This window comes from Oryza brachyantha, chromosome 1, assembly GCF_000231095.2.
Source record: "Oryza brachyantha chromosome 1, ObraRS2, whole genome shotgun sequence".
Classification (NCBI taxonomy): domain Eukaryota; kingdom Viridiplantae; phylum Streptophyta; class Magnoliopsida; order Poales; family Poaceae; genus Oryza; species Oryza brachyantha.
The window spans coordinates 26801568-26820968 of record NC_023163.2 but is presented as its reverse complement, the minus strand read 5'-3'; the positions used below and the strand labels follow the sequence as shown (position 1 = coordinate 26820968).

The 19401-nt window shown below is 41.2% G+C and overlaps 2 protein-coding genes across 2 annotated transcripts; both read left to right on the top strand.

The window, feature by feature from the left end:
* The first annotated feature begins 3402 nt into the window (after positions 1 to 3402).
* LOC102707912 (probable LRR receptor-like serine/threonine-protein kinase IRK) lies at positions 3403 to 7084 on the top strand. The gene is made up of 2 exons (XM_006644856.2): positions 3403 to 4961; positions 5411 to 7084. Exons 1-2 carry the CDS (start codon positions 3583 to 3585, stop codon positions 6870 to 6872), a joined length of 2841 nt encoding a protein of 946 aa, XP_006644919.2. The 5' UTR covers positions 3403 to 3582; the 3' UTR covers positions 6873 to 7084.
* Positions 7085 to 13449: 6365 nt separating this feature from the next.
* Positions 13450 to 19067, top strand: LOC102707628 (methionine--tRNA ligase, cytoplasmic). The gene is made up of 12 exons (XM_006644855.3): positions 13450 to 13591; positions 14742 to 14822; positions 14904 to 15074; positions 15164 to 15229; positions 15538 to 15606; positions 16000 to 16116; positions 16423 to 16637; positions 16732 to 16822; positions 16944 to 17012; positions 17590 to 17681; positions 18358 to 18421; positions 18688 to 19067. Exons 1-12 carry the CDS (start codon positions 13508 to 13510, stop codon positions 18790 to 18792), a joined length of 1224 nt encoding a protein of 407 aa, XP_006644918.1. The 5' UTR covers positions 13450 to 13507; the 3' UTR covers positions 18793 to 19067.
* The last annotated feature ends 334 nt before the right edge of the window (positions 19068 to 19401 follow it).

Sequence of the window (19401 nt, the reverse complement as noted above, 5' to 3'; positions counted from 1 at the left end):
AAGAAGTCCGGCCTTTTCAGATCTTTCCAGTGTGTGGTTTAATTCTTTGTGAAAAGAAAGCAAAAGATGATAACTGCTCCCTTTAGTAACAAATTTCCTGAAACAGTTCTTGACTGAGTCTACACAAGTTGAATCAACAAACTGCTGAAACAAATTTATTCATCTCATATCCTCACAGGAAGCAGCAGCTACAGTGAGTGATCTGTAAAGTCAATTGGTAGAAAATCTGTTGGTGGCATTAAGAATTACATTCATTGTTTATGCAAGGTTGCAGATTATACTAGTGCAAGAATATGATTGTTTGGGGCAAAGCTACAGGCATCTCCATGTGGCTGTGGATCTCAGAAGGTAACTTGCGCAGAAAGACTAATTGAGATTGCATTATGAAAGACAGCAGTAACACAAGCAACCTGTGGGGGACACCATCAGCGAGACAGCAAAAGCCTGCATGATTCATTTCTTCCCCCCACCACAAAGCATTGAGGTTTGCTCTCCTGCTTCGCTTACCCAAATCTCACTTTTCTCCTCTTCCCTGCATCTTGACCCCAGCATTCTCGTCGCTGTGTCTGGGATCCACGTTACTAAAATAACATTAGTATACATGCTATCTGTACACTGGCTGTCTGCTAATTAAGTGTCATTGGCTTAAGCAACAACGCATTTAGAAATGCTTTACTACTGGGAATTCACAATGACAATGGCGTGAATGGGCTGACAAGGAATCTGGTGTCGTCTGATCTCACCTCCATATTTTTAAGTCGCGATTAAAAAAAGTCAATCTGATTGGATCTTTAGGTGGTTAGCAAAGAACTGGATAAGTACTGGAGTTAGTTAAGTAGAATTCTACTTTACCAGCAAAAATGTCACCTGAGCTAGCGTGGCGGTAAATTTTAAATTTTCAAACAGTTGCACTGAACATTGCTCACCAACCGGACCGTGAGGGTTGTACTAAGTCCATCACATCCCATAATAACCTTATTTTTCGTTTTTCCATATCCAATGTTTAATCATTCATCTTATTTAAAAAATTTATAAAAAACTTAAATAAATTAGTCAGGTATAAAGTACTATTCATATTTTATTATCTAGTAACAATAAAAATATTAATCACAAAAAAATTTTAAATAAGACAAACGGTTAAATATTAGACATGGAAAAATGAAAAATAAGGTGGTGTTTAGATTGAGAAAATTTTTGGGAGAAGTGTCACGTCAAATATTTGACCGGATGTCGGAAGGGGTTTTCGGACACGAATGAAAAAACGAATTTCACGGCTAGCCTAGAAACCGCGAGACGAATCTTTTGGGCCTAATTAATCCATCATTAGCACATATTGATTACCGTAGCCCTTATGGCTAATCATGGGCTAATTAGGCTCAAAAGATTCGTCTCAAGATTTCTTCCATAACTGTGTAATTAGTTTTTTGGTTTATCTATGTTTAATTCTTTATTTAGGTGTCCAAAAATTTGATGTGATATTTTTAGAAAAAAAATTTAAAACTAACCAGGGCCTAAGATTATTATGTGGTTGTACCTGTTTGCTGTGCTGCGGCGCCACTCTTTGCCTGGCTGCTCCGGATCGCAATAAGTTCCCCATAAATGCTGCCATTCGGAGCGGCCAGTGTAAATGAAGGTTGTTGCGACGCATTGAATACAAGCAACCTTCAGACACTGCAGAGTGCAGACAGCCGTAGGCCAGGAACCAGGAGCTTTTAAAACCTCTGACTCTCTTCTCCTTTGTGGTGAATTTCCAGAGGGTTTGGAACCGGGTTATTTAGCCCCGTTTATTTTTAAAAAAGAAAATATTTAAGTGTCACATATTTGACCGAATGTTAAAGGGGTATTTGGACATAAATGAAAAAATAAATTTTATAGCTCGTATGTAAGCCGTGAAGCGAATCTTTTAAACCTAATTAATCTGTCATTAGCATATGTGGTAAGGTATAATTATGGACTAATTAGGCTTAAAGAGTCATCCTGCCATTTCCCTCTTAACTATGCAATTAGTTTTTTTATCTATATTTATTGCTCTATTTAGGTGTCTAAAAATATGATGGGATATTTTTAGTAACTAAACTAGGACTTACCTTATCATGCAGAATTCCTGCTTTTGTTAAAACTATACGAAACTGTTCAGTTAGTAGAGTATTAGTAGGAGTATGTATCCTCGAAATGTAATGGTTGGTTTTTGATTGTGTTTTCACACAATATTTTGTGCACGATATCTATTTAAAGGCGAGGAGAGCACTAATTAAAGATATATGCTTATAATATCATATCTTGAGGCTACTAGAAACTGTAGCACATCGTCTGTTTAGGCTACTAGTAACCGTGGCACATCATATCTTTATGGTACCATCTATGTTTCATAGAAAGTTTATTTTTCTATATGAATATAAACATACATTTATCCAGATTACACGTAACCTTGAAGGTGATACCAGAGATGATATTTGCATAACGCCATCCTTATCAAATGATTTTTGGAGAGTAATTTAGGAAACTCTATAATGGCAGTAGCTTTTACAAGAATGTCATTTCAACGGATGAATCTGTGGACATCTTGGTAACATCCTCTTTGTGAACCAAGACCGAAGAAAACCGGCACCCACATTTTTTCGCTTTTATGTCGGCTTGCAATCTAAAATTTAAATTTTTACCGTGTTGATTTTATAGTATTTTATCAAAGTTTATTTTTTACTATTAGCTTTTAAATCGCTAAGAATGCGTATATATAATTTTTTTTATTTACAAATATACCGTGAAAAAACCAAACCATCACCTCCGGGTTTGCAATGGTATAAATAAAACATAAGCATGACAGAATCATAGCTTCAAACATGCAATTAAAAGTGCATCTTAAGATCAATAACAACGTGAAATTCAGACTGTTCCAAGATTTTAAAAAATAATACCAGAAAGGAGTCGACAATATGAGCTAAGCCAAAATTAAAGTGCTTACCATTTTTCTCGACAGAAAAAAACCATAGAAATTCAGAACGCCCAAAATGAAATCATTTTGTCGATTCGTATTTGTTTTACTCGTAGCACATTTAGGTGGTGTTTGGGAAAGACTAAAGTTTTTTTAAGTTAATGTCACATCGGATGTTTAACATTAATTTAAAGTATTAAACGTAGACTATTAATAAAATTCGTCCATAATCTTAGACTAATTTACGAGACGAATCTAATGAGCCTAATTAATCCATGATTAACCTATGAGATACTACAGTAAACATTTACAAATTATGAATTAATTAGGCTTAAAAATTCATCTCACGGATTAACTCTCATTTATAAAATTAGTTTTTTTATTAATCTATATTTAATATTTTAAATTAGTATTAAACCTTCCATATGACATGTCGCTAGTCCCATCTAAAACACCCCCTTAATAGCACAAGCGGGGCCTCCCTCTCCCTCTCCATTGCTTCCCTCACCTCCCTCCACCGCTCGAAGCGAAGAGCCCCCGAAACCCCTCCAAAAAACGCTGCCTCGCCGTCGCAAATGGACAAGGCGCCGCAGTGATCTCTCCCCCCGTTTGCCCTTCTTCTCCAGCTCTGCCTCCTGCTCCGCGCTGCGATGGCCGCCGCCGCCGCCTCGCCGCTCGTGTGGCTCCTCGCGGCGCTCCTCGCCGTGGTGGCGGCCGCGGAGGGGCTGACCGACGACGTGCTCGCGCTGGTGGTCTTCAAGACGGGCGTGGCCGACCCGCTGGGGAGGCTCGCCGCGTGGACGGAGGACGACGACAGGCCGTGCTCGTGGCCGGGGGTCGGCTGCGACGCGCGCACGGGGCGGGTGACCTCGCTCTCGCTCCCCGCGGCGGCGCTCTCGGGCCGCCTCCCGCGCGCGCTGCTCCGCCTCGACGCACTGGCGTCCCTCTCCCTGCCGCGGAACAACCTCTCCGGCCCCGTGCTCCCCGGCCTCCTCGCCACGCTCCCTCGCCTCCGCTCCCTCGACCTCTCCTCCAACCGCCTCGCCGACCCCGTCCCCGCCGAGCTCTTCGCCCAATGCCGCTCCATCCGCACGCTCTCCCTCGCTCACAACGAGCTCTCCGGCTACATCCCTCCCGCCGTCACGTCATGCTCGTCGCTCGTGTCCCTCAACCTCTCCTCCAACCGCCTCGCTGGCCCCATCCCTGACGGTCTCTGGTCGTTGCCTTCGCTCCGTTCGCTTGACCTCTCCGGCAATGAGCTCTCCGGGAGTGTCCCTGGAGGCTTCCCCGGGAGCAGCTCGTTGCGGGCGGTGGATTTGAGCCGCAACCTTCTCGCCGGTGAGATACCGGCGGACGTTGGGCAGGCGGCGCTCCTCAAGTCGCTGGATTTCGGGCGTAATCTGTTCACCGGCGGGTTGCCGGACTCGCTCCGTAGGCTGTCCGGGCTGCGGTTCCTCGGCGTCGGCGGCAATGCGCTCGCCGGTGAGGTGCCGGCGTGGATCGGGGAGATGTGGGCGCTGGAGCGGCTGGACTTGTCGGAGAACCGCTTCTCTGGCGCCATCCCCGACTCTATCGCGAAATGCAAGAACCTGGTGGAGGCAGACCTCAGCCGGAATGCGCTCACCGGCGAGCTCCCCTGGTGGGTGTTCGGCCTGCCGCTGCAGCGCGTCTCGGTCGCCGGAAACAAGCTGTACGGCTGGGTCAAGGTCCCTGTCGATGCCGCGCTGGCGCTGCGTGCGCTGGACCTGTCGAGCAACGGGTTTTCTGGCGGGATCCCGCCGCAGATCACCACCTTTGGGGGTTTGCAGTATCTGAACCTGTCCTCGAATTCGTTCTCGGGGCAGCTACCGCCCGGCATTGGCGGGATGAGGCTGCTCGAGGTGATCGATGTGAGCGCCAGCCATCTCGACGGCAGCGTGCCGCCGGAGATTGGCGGTGCGGTGGCGCTCCGGGAGCTGCGGGTGGGGCGGAATTCATTCACCGGCCACATTCCGCCTCAGATTGGGAATTGCAGTTCCCTCGTTGCACTGTGAGTTCTTGCTTGTTTTAGCATTTCTTTAGTCGAATTAAATCAAATTTGACGTCAGTGCCGTTGCCTGTTAGTGAAGTTGACTAGTTCTACTTGTTTATGTATTGCTTCCTGCATGCTTTTTGGCTTTCAGTTTCGTAGGTTGTGCAGAGACGTTGTAGAAAGTGATAGGAGACAAGAGATACTGATGTCTTTATTTTCTGTTTGGACCCCCAAACCGCAAAATATGGGTCTATGTCATGTTTTTTTTGCTCGTATCCCAGTGTAACCTGGGCCCTCATTTTCTTCGATACACTCAAAACTGAAGTCAAATTTACATGAATAGGAGCTTGAGCGTTTGTTTAAATATATTATATTGATCAATTCGATCCGACCGGCATGTTATTAGGTTACGACAATTTAACATTCTATGAATCATTTTAATCAGTGTTCTTTTGCTTTAAATGCAGGGATTTGTCACATAACAATCTCACAGGGTCAATTCCTAGAACCGTAGGTAATCTGACAAGTCTTCAGGTGGTTGATCTATCAAAGAACAAGCTGAGTGGGACCTTACCATTGGAGCTATCTAATCTGCCCAGCTTGCGCATCTTCGATGTCTCCCACAACTTACTATCAGGGGACCTCCCAAATAGTCGTTTCTTCGACAACATCCCTGAAAACTTCTTGACTGACAATGCAGGTCTCTGTAGTTCGCGGAAGAACAACTCCTGCATTGCTGGCATGCCAAAGCCAATAGTGCTTAACCCCAACTCCTCTACAAACCCATTGTCGCAGTCCACACCAACTGCCCCTAGCAATATGCACCACAAGAAGATCATATTAAGTGTATCCACCCTCATTGCCATCGCTGGTGGAGGGACTATTATAATCGGGGTGATCATCATATCTGTGCTCAACCGTCGTGCCCGTGCAACCACCTCTCGGTCAGCTCCTGCTACTGCATTATCTGATGACTATCTTAGCCAATCCCCAGAGAATGATGCAAGCTCAGGGAAGCTTGTTATGTTTGGAAAAGGTAGCCCCGAGTTCAGTGCTGGTGGGCATGCCTTATTGAACAAGGATTGCGAGCTTGGTCGAGGAGGATTCGGTGCAGTCTACAAGACAGTGTTGAGAGATGGCCAACCAGTGGCCATCAAGAAGCTCACTGTTTCTAGCTTGGTCAAATCAAAGGATGACTTTGAGAGACAGGTGAAGTTGCTCAGCAAGGTGCGACACCACAATGTTGTTGCGCTCAGAGGCTTCTACTGGACTTCGTCGTTGCAACTCCTCATCTATGATTACCTGCCTGGAGGAAATTTGCATAAACACCTACATGAGTGCATGGAGGACAACTCGCTCTCTTGGATGGAGAGGTTTGACATTATCATTGGAGTTGCTAGGGGCCTGACATATCTGCACCAGCGTGGGATCATCCATTATAATCTCAAGTCCAGCAATGTGCTGCTGGACAGCAACGGTGAACCCAGGATAGGTGACTATGGTCTTGCCAAGCTGTTGCCGATGCTAGACCGGTATGTGCTGAGCAGTAAGATCCAGAGTGCACTGGGGTACATGGCACCAGAATTTGCTTGCAAGACTGTGAAGATCACAGAGAAGTGCGACGTCTATGGCTTTGGAGTGCTTGTGCTGGAGGTCTTGACGGGCAGGAGGCCGGTTGAGTACTTGGAAGATGATGTAGTTGTGCTATGTGATTTGGTGAGAAGCGCACTGGAGGAAGGTAGGCTGGAGGACTGCATGGATCCAAGGCTATGCGGTGAATTCCCCATGGAAGAGGCCTTGCCAATCATCAAGCTGGGCCTTGTCTGCACCTCGCAGGTGCCATCGAACCGGCCAGACATGGGCGAGGTGGTGAACATACTTGAGCTGGTGAGGAGTCCTCAGGATAGTCTAGAGGATGAGCTGGTTTAAGGTCTCTTATACCAACTCTATTCTGAACGGTCCTAGGCCATTTTTTTTCTCCTTTTGTTTTAATGAGATGCATATAGTGTAATGCTAGCTGGGAAGAAATCAGAGAAAGCAAAGAGTGGTATGGATTGTGAAATGGTTGTAGTTTGCTTGAAGTTTTAGGGGGGATGCAAGCCTATTTTGTTGCTTCTCTGCAATTCTTTGGTCCATTTCTTGGAAGAACTATTTTTTTGCTGCGCATCAGCTCATGCAGGCATTCCCTCAGTGCCGCGGATGACATCTCACACCGTGACACAACTGAATGAATGATGAAGTTCTTAGCTAGCTCTGCTGATAATGTGACTCTTGCAGATAACTCATAATAATATATTGCTCACATGAACATTTTTGCTTTGAAATGTGTGATACATTTGGCTCTACTAGTGAGTGTCATTACCAACAAGCCGAAGCCAAACCAGGGTGTTGGTACTACGAGTACACCAAATCACTTCATCAACGAGTAGTAAATCACCAATGCTATGCACAGTAATTAGTCGAGAGATGCTATTGTTGTACTGGTACTCCACTATTGAACCATCACTTGAAGCTGCGCATTGGATCAATCATCAGTATCGGTTAGAATTTGGCAGCCATTGACCCTGTGAAATGGGAACAGTAGCCCTCTGTTCTCCCCCCAGACAGAGGGTGCCCATGGCCCCAGTCGCGCATGGATCCATGGACTCACCTGTCCTTTGAAGCTTCCAAAAACATGAGCAAAAAAAATGGCTGGCTGCTTCCTGCTGCGGTGCTGCCGCACCACCACCACCACCACCGGAATTGAATACTCCTGGATGGCCTTATTAATTGCAGCACCTACCTACTACTACTGCCTTTTGCTCCTCCTCCACCTCGTGCAGTTAAAACGCTGTGGATGGAGAGGAGAGTGCGTGGCAGGCTGCATTTACTCGCTCCTGCTGCTTCTGCTGTTGTTGCTCCCTGATCTGCTAGTAGTAGCTTGCATAGGAGCCAGTACCGGGCAAAGGCTTCGGTCACGGCAAACTGTGGCGTGTTGTGGTGATGCCGTGAGGATGCCGTTTCGGTCGTGATAGCTCGGAATCTTTCAAATTTTAAAAGTTTGATATTATCTCGCTTCTAAGAGCAAGTTGAATAGCATAGCCAACTAAAAATGCTATACGTATGAGCTTGATCGTATGGAAGACGATGCGAGGTCGTACGTATGCATACAATCAGACGGCATGAGGTCGTACGTATCAACGATCGTGGCGCTGAACCGTCTGTTATCGTACGAAAATCGTATGCATAGCAACGATGTATGGCCCTGCTAGCTCTAATTCATATATAGTCAATTTGATAGTCAATTTATATAATAGTTATCTACAAAATATTAATATATGGTCCCACATATCATATACACGTTACGGCTTGGAGCCAGCGTGCAGCTGACTACAACTTAGTAGCCCACTACTCTTTTCTCTTCACTTATCTTATTTCCTCCTCTAACAGGATGACGATCCATCGATGTATTTATAAATGAAAAATAATTTGTAAATAAAAACACACACATATACATATATATGTATATACATGTATATATATACATATGTATATACATGTATATATATACATATGTATATACATGTATATATATACATATGTATATACATGTATATATATACATCTATAGATATATACATACATGCATGTATATGTGTGTATAAGTAAGTATGAAAACTAAACTGTGGTGAAAAGATCTTAAAATAAACTTTAAATTTAAGATTAGAAGTTTAAATTTTGGTTTATAAGCATTATAAGGAAAAAAAGAAGGGTGTAAAATAAGTACGCGTTATTTTTGTAGCGCCGTTACGATTATACCGGAGCATTTATTTTAGAACAAAGATAATAGACAAGAGTATAACAGAGTATAACGTAGCGTTATGTTTCAAATTCTTGATAGATTTTGATAACTACACCTCATTCTCAGGAAAAGAACATGAGTAAGGTTTGAAAGATACCACCGCAACCCATAATTCAATTACTCATTGCTTGGAGTGGAGCACTTTGTTTCGTTGTCAATTGTAGAGGGAAAAAACTGCCACGTATAAGAAAGAAAAGGACCGACAGAATGAAAATCTATGCAATGAACAGATTGCTCAGGCTGTGATGATGAGGATTCAAATATAACGTGCCGAGTGTAAATCGTACATAAGACAGCATAAAACCCACTGGACATATATGTGCTCACATTACGAACCTTTAATCACGGTGAATCGAGTAGAAAAGGCACCAGTACAGCAGTACTAATGTTCTTTGAGTGCAGTATTAGCAAATGGAATTCATTATCCGGAGGACAAAGGTTTCGATCACCTTTAATCACTCTAACGTAGTAGGGCTTTTGCTTTTGATTCACTCAGAAGGAACGTCCATACACAAGCATGATATCGATTGTTTGTCGTCGACACAAGCGTGCATGCGGCCATGGATCAGCCTTCGAGTAAACGATGGAACGAGTCGTGTCTAACAAACGAAGATTAAATTATGCATCATATTAAATCTGTAATATAGTCTCTTCTTCAAGAAATGATATATGTTTTCAAATTTGCACCAAAACCAACTCAAAATTACATGAATTGTGTTGCATTGAATTATTCCTTGTATCTATAGTTTCGATATGAAGTTGCATGTATACCAATATAGATTCAATGCGTCGATAAAATCGAAGAGACACGTACCATGTGTAAATCAACTCTAAAAAAAATAATACCACTTTTGTCCAAAATATAATTATTTCTACGTTGTTTAGCTAAGATTAAAGTTAAAAAGATTATAATGTTTTTTTAATAAATGAGAAATATATTATGGTGGGAGAATAATTAATTATAAAATAAGAAGAAATTTAAATAAGAGGTTCTTCGTAGGATAAGTGTTACCATAAATAATATGATTATATTTTAATAGAGAATTTGAATTCCAAAAACTTCATGTGAAACAAATGAAGTATGCCATGCGTGAGAGAAGAGAATACTAAGGACATGTACAATAGTATAGATAATTATTGTATAGTATTTGATATACATAAACAGTTAGACAAATACATTCTACAAAAGATTATCTACTTAGTTATCTATATAATATTTAATATATTATTTGTATGTCTTGTATTTATTGCATGCAACAATACATGATGTTTTTTGAAAAAAAATGTTACATGCATCTTAGGAGCATGTGGCCGAGTAGAAAAACAAAGTGATAAGATCTATATTTTTTAATTAATAATATCACGTAAAATAATTAATCTAGGACTATTTTCTCACCGTTGTATACTTGGATTCGTCCTGAATAACGGCCAACCATGCATGGTACTAGTACTAGTACCAAAAACCATCTGTCCGCACAACAAGACGGTCGTGGTTATCGCCAGCGGTCGCCGGGCCGGTTTTGTCGCTTTGCTGTTGTGAAGATTCGGAGAGGAAACCTCGATTCCTCACGCACACGCACCAATGACCTAGAGACCGAAACGTTGTGGTTTGACCACGAGAAAACGCTACTCCTACGGGTTTTCTCCTGGTACGAAGAAATCCCGTATCCCGAAATGTTCCGTGGACGACGCTGTCCCTCCCGTGCCGTGAACGTTCGCCTACTTCCCCTACGCGCCGAGTGGGCGAATGGCGAGGCAGAGGAAAGGGAGGGCACCCCCGCACACCGCTCCTCCGACCCGGGGCTCTGGGGGAGGGGAGGGGAGGGCACGCGGTGGTGGGCGCGCGAGTTTAATGGCCCCGCCTGCCCTACCACATGCCCGCGCGGTGTAGCAGTCGCGCCAGGCCTCTCTGGCCACCCACCGGTGGCAGCAGCGGCCGCCACGGATGGGATCTCATCTCTTGTGCCGTACCATGCGCCACGCTGACCCCCCCGGCGTTGTCGTATCGAGTCCGGATTCCCCCCCCCCCCCCCCCGGCTCTCGTCGACGTCTTCATCAGTGGGGGTGCCGGGTGTGCCAACCTGCCAGAGCCAGCAGCCCGTGTGACGGTGCGAGGCGAAGGCGACCGACGACGGACGACCGTCGTGCGCCCGCGGAAACAAAACAGGAGACTGGGTCCGTCCGTAAGCCCGGCCGTCTCCGTCGTCTCGTGCTTCACCCAACGAGCCGCTAGTTAATATTTACAAAAACATCACATCAAAACTTTAAACACATACTTAAAGTATAGTTTAATTACAAAACAAATTTTAGATTTCGTCTAAAAACCACGAGACGTATCTTTTGAGTCTAATTAATTCATCATTAGTACATGCTGGTTACTATAGCATTTATGGCTAATCACGTCCTAATTAGGCTCAAAAAATTCGTCTCACCATTTTCTCCATAACTGTGTAATTAGTTTTAATGTTTATATATATTTAATGTTTTATTTAAATGTCCAAAAATTTGATGTGATGTTTTTGAAAAAAGTTTTTAGGAACTAAACAACCCCTTAGGCCCCCTTTGATTCAAAGGAATTTCATAGGAATTTTAAAGAATTTTATTCCTATAGGAATTTTTCCTACAAAGCCCTTTGAATCAAAGGAATGAATCCTATAAAATTCTATGAAATTCCTAAGAAATGCATATTCCTATATAAGTTTTGGAGGAAATTTAACAAGAGGTTTAACCTCATGGAAAAAATCCTTTGAGTCTATATCTCTCCTCAAATTCTTGTGTTTTTCCTATGGTCCATTCAAACGGTCGTTTCTATGTTTTTCTGTGTTTTGCAACCCTCAGTTTTACAGCTATATTTCTATAAGAATACTATGTTTTTTCTATTCTCCGTTTTTTCGTTGCTGCGATTAAAAGAGCCTTAGATTCCTCTCCGCGAGTATAGATCGTGCCAGCCGTCGACCCGACAGCAACAACAGTACCGCTAGTGTGGGCCGGGAGAGTGGGGGTCCGCCGTGTGTTCGTCCCTGCGTTTTGACTAGCTTCGCTTCGCATCTCCGGTCTTGCGAGGCAAACGGGGAGGAGCACCTGACCTCGGTACGTTACTTACCCGTAGGTACGCAGTCTTCACATGCTAATTACTTCACATGCTAGTACAAGGCGGGTTAATCTGTCTATCAATCAATTACCCGACCGTTTCTCCGTTCCAACATGAGATCAATTTTAACCGATTTTATCAATCACAGATAAATTTATTCTCGAGGAATCAAATAAGAAACAAATGCACTGTAACGAGATAAGGCAGGAGACAATTATATTAAGAATTGATGTAGCGTATAGTATTATAGCCTACTTACTTTTATGAGATATGGAAAATAAAAAAAAATTCTTTGGGGGCACATGTGGTATATCTTGGCAGTTATGGTGTGGAACAACATCATTTTATCGTTGGCGATGTAGGGCTCTGTGGCAATGTGAGGCATCAAAGCTCTAGCATGGCGAAATCAGTCAGGCAGATTGACGAGGCGGTAATGACAGCCGAGTCATTGCACCCTTCCTGATAGACGATCATCAGGGAGAATGGAGGAGTGAAGGAAAGATAAGGTGAGGGAGAGGAGGACGTGAGTGGCATGTGGGTGTAATTAATGATTTTGATTTTATATTCATGAGTAATTCCACATAAGCGCTAGCACAGAAGCCACATTAGCATGAATGACCTAGTCAACATGCCACGTAGATCAAAAAGCTCAAAACCAGCATCTAAACCACCTATGAACATAAATTAAGCCGGTGTTAAAAGCATCTATTTAGCAATTTTGCAAAAAAAAAAATCCTCCAAATGAGTGACTATTTGACTTACCGTATCATTTGAATGACTAAACTTGAGTCTTTAATGACCAAATCTAGCAAAATTGCTATCCGTGGGTCTCACGTGGATGGGACCTCTTTGTTATCCTCTCCTTGCCAGAATTTGAAGAGTGGAGATGGATAGTCTATTGGAGATGCTCTCAGAACTCGAGTTGCCAAAACTAAAATAAATAGCTAAATTTTGATTTGGAGAGCCAAAATTTAGCCATTCTCTTAGAGATGCTCTAGAAGACGAGCGAGCATTTTTGTTTGGCTATGTGGTGTTGGGACCAGAATTTAGACTGAGGCTGTAGTTGAGGGACCTTTTCCTATGTATCTACCAGAATGCTAGTAGTACACTACAGACTGAATCATAGGGAATATGAAGTCAATTCAGGTAATGTTTAGTTTCTAAAATCTTTTCCCAAACACATCATATCGAATATTTGAACATCTCAATAAAGCATTAAATATTCATGAACATTAAAACTAATTACGTAGTTATGGGGAAAATTGTGAGACGAATCTTTGTACATGATTAGCCATAAGTGCTATAATAACCAACATATGCTAATAATAGATTAATTAGACTCAAAATATTCGTCTCGTGGTTTTCAGACGAAATCTAAAACTTATTTATTTTATAATTAGACTACGTTTAATATTTTAAATGTGTGACCATATATGATATGCCCCAAAAATTTTTGGCAACCAAACGCTGCCTCAGCCCAACATTCGTAGAAAACCAGTAGTAGCCCATTGGGCCTCTGGCCACTCCAACTGCAACTAGACCCTAGCCTAAACCATCTCTGCCCTCTTCTCCAATCTCCACTTCCCCCAACTCAACCCAGCTCGCCGCAGACTCTCCTCTCTCGACGTGCTAATGGCGGCGGCGGCGGCGGAGGACTCCGCGGGGGCCAAGCGGGCCATGGCCTACGCGCTCTGCAAGCACCTCGGCCTCGATCCGGTATCCCCTGACCTATCAAGTCGGAAAACCGTGGGTTTCTGTTCTGGTTGCTTCGAAGCGGAAGCGTTCTCTAGCTATTTCTGTTTAGTGCTGTCGTTGTGCTGGCTAAGGCCGGTTTCCTTATGTTTCCGTGTTGAGATCCTGAACGAATTTTTTTTGGAGGGATTCGTCCACTAGTGGTAGTATTTAGTACTAGTTTTTGATTGTCTCGTGATAGGAATCTCATAATGCAATTGTATTGCGCTATCGGATTTAGGGTATCTTTACTGCGTAGCACTTAGTTGGCATTGGAAGGATGTATAGTTACTTTCTGTATAATTATTCGATTTATCACAGGGCGTGAATTGACGGGAGCGGTAGTGGAAAATTTGCATCATACTGAATCATATACTAACAATAAACCTAATCAGGGTTAAATGCTAGTGGCCCTGCTGTCGATTGATATTATTGATCAGATTTATACTATTGTTCTCTTAATTACTCTAAGCCGTGCAGTTAGATGATTAATCTAGTTAGCTTTCATGTTTTTTAGCTGATGCCTTCCATACGGCTACAAATTGGTGTACCTCGCAGTACAGTGACACAGAATAATAGCTTGTAACAGTCACATCAATGCTCCAGTAGAATTGGATTTGCAAATGCCTTAACCAAATACCACATATTCCTTTGTTATAGTCAGCTGTTAGTCAAGTAGCACGCTAGCTTAGTCCACACCAGTGGTGGAGTGAGGAAATTTTCCCTGGGCAAATCCAACTAGGTAAAATTTTTACTACGAAAAATTGTATTATCAATTCCTATAATTACATTGAATTTCTACTGTGCGTCCGTCGACGAGCGTGGGCCACCAGGTTCCGCCACTGGTTCACATAATGCCTACTCCATTTCTTTAACTGGTGCCTGGTCATGACTAGACTGGTGTATGACACATAAGTGCACAACCTTTGGTGTATTTCAGCACTGTTACCACACTTACATGCAATGCACAGCTTACCATTCTTTACTAATTCATTTGGACAATCTTTGTCTGGCACACTCTTTTAAATCTCCAATTCCACAATTGAGTTCTAGCCAGAAACTTCAAACCACCACATGAACCATTTCCAATTCAAAAACAAATCGGTGTGACTTATGCTGCTACTGAATGTTACAGAGTACAATATCCAGTACAGGTATTGAGGAGAGTGATATTGCCACCCTGTTCTCACATATTGTGAAATCAACTCAAGATGAGGTAACCGTCTTTCCATGCAGGTACACTAATACCGCATAGTAGTACCACTAATTATATATTGACATATTTATTCACTGATAGGTAAAGAAATGGGTTGAATTTTCCAGCAATTTTGTTGGAAAATGTGGAGAACAGCATGTATTACTTAGTAATCTGAATCAAGACTTGTCCCAGAAATCAGTTCTGTTGGGTAATGGTTTTAAACCATCAGTCGCTGATATTGTTGTTTTTGCAACTGTACATTTTTTTGTGGTAAGTGTGATGTAATTACTATGTGTATGATCCCCATCAGTTTTCATTTATCAATGAAAAAAGCTGAGAATTTGTATTGCTTGTTTCAGGGTCATCTTGGTGAAAATGAGTTGCAGAAATATCCACACATATTGCGGTGGATGGACTATCTTCAGGTTTGAAATTTCCACATGTATATTGTAAGATTATTAGTATCTGTTTTTGTAATTTTTTCCTATCTGTTGTCAACATGAACTGCATGTGCTCTTTATTCTGAATAAAACTATCAAATGCATATAGTTTTTTTTTTCCATTTTCCTTCACACTCCCTGATGTGTTATTCTGTGGTATCCAACACAGAGGTGAACACACGCCCCATGTTTTTAACTTGTTTCTTGCTCGGTCATATTACTTGTTTATTTATACCCTAATGAAGCTCATTTTTCCATTGTCCTATGTGATGAATTTTTACTAATTGACACAGAACATCGTTGATTTTGGTACAACGGTACAAAAGATTAATGTGAACAAGTCTGTCTTCAAACCGCCTGCTGTAAGTAAAGATTTTTTTCCGGAGTGGTCTGGAAGCCTGGAACCATTACATTTTGGGGTTACACATATTCTTGAATTTATTTGTTGTATGTACTTTCTGATGATATAAGAAAACAGAGTTGAAGAAAATTTCTATCAACTTGATGTTGCTATCTACTGAGTTTACATACACTTATGTGTTTCGTGTGAAAATTCGAATGCATGCTCATATTAGTTATGTTTGGGAACCACTAACATAATTTTTGGAAGTGTCAAAGTGCTGGGAAGAAATATCAACAAAAATTGCAAAATAATCATACAGTGTTTCCTTGGCAATTATTTAGTTTGTTGTTTGGACAAACGATATGTTTAGTTCACAAAAGTAATTTTACAATTTTTTATTTCTGTGCGACAGCATCCAAAGAAAGCAGATAAAGGAGATGCTGATTCAAGTTCAAAGAAAGTTGTTTCAGGACAGAAGAATGCGGGCAAGTTGGATGCAAGTGTTGATTCCAAAAAGGCTGCAGTAGAGGTAGTTCATTATGGAATTATGCCGATTATCATTAGTAATTTGCAGTTCTGGACTGATATGATTTGAAGATTGATTGTAATTGATGTTACTTCATTTTCAACTTTTCTCAAGTTGTAGTTTGTACTTAGATTAATGTTAAATTTAACAATTCCTCTAGCCTCATGTGAAATGACAACAAAAATGTCAACTGTCCTATAATCTCTTTAATTGGCATAAAATTAAAATCTTTATGATGTTCAGCTCTTTGTTGCAGAAGGTGGTTTTTTCCCAAGTTGGTTGATTTATTCCTTTTTTTGGTTGAATCAGAATAAAGCTCCTGAGAGCAAGGTAAATCCTACTTCAGCAAAACCTTCTGGTGATAAGAAGAAAACCCAGGACAAATCTGCAGGAAAACCAAATGAGGTAGTTGCGGACAAAGCTCCACAGAAAACTTCAGAAAAGGACTCTGAATGCAATGTCAGTATCCTGAACATTCAGGTTGGCCTTATTCGCAAAGCGTGGAAGCACCCATCTGCTGATAGGTACGCATAACTTTCTACCTATTCAGTAATTCTAAATGGTCCATCAGTTGTATTATGCTCTTTGTACAAACAGTCTAAATGGTCTCTATTTCAGCCTTTTGGTGGAGGAGATATATTTGGGAGATGGCAATGTGCGTCAAGTTGTCAGTGGTCTTGCCAAGTACTTCAGCCCAGAGGAACTTGTTGTGAGTATATAAGAGCAATAAGGAACTTGACTTATTCTTGTTCATTTTTATCACCCTGAAGTGAAGTTGTCTTATCCAATATGTTGTCTTCTGCTATAAACAACTGCCATTTCCTTCACAGAATCGCAGTGTTGTATTAATCACAAATGTGAAACCTGGGAAGCTGCGTGATGTAATGTCTGCTGGATTGGTATGTTTCTATTCCATGAATTATATTTGTGTTCGCTTACCTCACCAAAGCATCTTGAAAGGTGTAAAGTAGTTGATTTATAAACTACTTCCAGTGTACAGACATGATGGAATACAAGCTTAAACAGGCATTGCTGTAGGCCCTGAATCATAAGCCATGTTTATGCTAGTGAAGTATATACAGAAGAAGCATCTAAAAATATGCAATTTGACACTTCTCACTGAAGGAAATATTAAACTATTTTAGAAGTGAACTTTAATGTGAAGCCGCACCATGTGCTTACTATCGCTGATTTAGTCATTTACATTTTTTTACATTTTAGAAATGGTAGGAAATCAAAGCCCCCCATATTTTTGCTTATTCTTATGCTTATAAGCCAAAATTTGAATTTTAAAACTTATGTTTGGAGTTAATTTCAGGGTTTTCATCATAATTTATTTTTCAGCATTTGCTTTTAGATCACTAAGAACATGTACATAAAAGTTTTATCTATAATTATTTTAAGCAAAAAGATGCTGCCGCAAATTTTAAGGATCTAATTTCCAAATATTGTTTTCATATTGTACATATTTGCCAGGTCCTGTGTGCTTCCAATCAAGACCACACGGTTGTGGAGCCTTTGATTCCTCCAGAAGGAGCTAAGCTTGGAGAGCGAATTTCATTTGAAGGGTAAGAAGGATATCGTATATATTCAAGTATTAAAATACATATTTATGCAGTTTTCTGGAGCATGTTCTGTTCAATTTGACATGTTAGCTCCTGTCTATAAGTCAACATGTACAACCTTACATGCCAATACTGTTTTTGAGATTTTTATGCAAACTGTCCCCAATATGTTGTTCAGAAGGACAATATTTTCAAGTTAAATTTGAATGAACTCGTGATGGTCTTTCTACTATCTTTCTTGGAAAAAAAAAGGATTTTTTTGCATGGTTGGCATTTCAATTGTTACCACTGTTGTCTTGTACTACATCCGTTTCATAATGTTCATAATGTAAGATGTTTGACTTTTTTGGTTGCAACGTTTGATCATTTGTCTTATTAAAAAATTTAGTACAAATATAAAAAATGACAAGTCGTGCTTAAAGTTTTTTTGATAATAAAGTAAGTCACAAGCAAAATAAATGATATTTTCATAATTTTTTGAATAAGACAAATGATCAAACATTGTAAGCAAAAAAGTTACATCTTACATTATGAAACGGAGGGAGTAACATATATGATTTTGTTCCTTTGTTTTGGAATTATTTGATTTGTATTTGGTGTCTTGCATCATTGTGAAAAAAATATTTCTAATTTATCGACTTTTCAGTTGTTCAGTTAATTAATTGTCCTTCACATATAGGTTTGATGGGAAGCCAGAAGATGTTCTAAATCCAAAGAAGAAACAGCTTGACAAGATCACACCGGTATGATTAATCAATGTCCTATTTTCCTGTAAAGCTCAGTTCTTTTTTCCCCTTTGCCGATCAAATCATTAGTCTGGCCTTTCAGCACAATCTAAGTAATTTCAATCAGTTCTATCATTTGCTTTGCACATATTACCTTAACATACTCAATAATTAAGTACAGAGTATTCACAAATTGTTATGCACTGAGCGCTGTTGAAGGCTGTTGTGTATCCATGTGTTATAGCATGAATCAACCAATAACTAAAATTTATTGTGCTGACCAGGATCTCCATACTGATGTTAATGGAATTGCAACATTCCGAGGGATACCCTTCACTACATCTGCAGGTCCATGTAGATCTTCAGTTCCTAATGCGAGCATTAAGTGAGCAGTTATTTCAACAGATTTCAAACATCGTTGTGCTTTTAACACATGCTAGGTGGATGTACCATTTCATCTTGCATCTTATTACATGCTCTATCAACTGTTGCTAAATGTCAGCTGAGCTTGAGTCAATCCAGTTTTATATCTTAAAAGAAAATTTTGACTAGCCAATGTGAAGAACGCCTGTATTACCTTGTGCAATGCAAAGATTCTTCGTGAACACAGTTGAGTTAGGCTGGACTACTGGTATGAATCAATTCTTTTTTACATTTACTGAAATTAATATGTACTATCGTAATGGGCAAAATCAGCGTAATTGCTGGTAGTGTTAGCTGTTCTCAGGGGCAATACCTTGCTTCTTTCGAGGGTTTGCATGAGGCTATGAGTATCGATTTCTTTCTTGTGGAGTTCCTTTTGCCTGCCTTGCGTCTTATGTCTCTGCATGCAACAGCTTGGCATAAGCAATGTATGTCTCGAGTCTTTTTCTTTGTAGCACGATAGCACGTCTTTCTGGCCATCGTACTGACATTGCTCCATGCTGGAGAAACTTTGATGTGTCTGAAAAAGAAGGTTCAGGCTTAGGGCACATATTTGAGATTCGGTCGGTTCGGTA

Excerpts from the sequence above, each read along its gene's own strand:
- LOC102707912 (XM_006644856.2), top strand. The coding sequence starts at position 3,583 with ATGGCCGCCGCCGCCGCCTCGCCGCTCGTGTGGCTCCTCGCGGCGCTC. Across the intron at positions 4,962-5,410 it reads TGCAGTTCCCTCGTTGCACT|GGATTTGTCACATAACAATC; the intron begins GTGAGTTCTTGC and ends CTTTAAATGCAG.
- LOC102707628 (XM_006644855.3), top strand. The coding sequence starts at position 13,508 with ATGGCGGCGGCGGCGGCGGAGGACTCCGCGGGGGCCAAGCGGGCCATG. Across the intron at positions 13,592-14,741 it reads AGCACCTCGGCCTCGATCCG|AGTACAATATCCAGTACAGG; the intron begins GTATCCCCTGAC and ends TGAATGTTACAG. Across the intron at positions 18,422-18,687 it reads AGCTTGACAAGATCACACCG|GATCTCCATACTGATGTTAA; the intron begins GTATGATTAATC and ends TGTGCTGACCAG.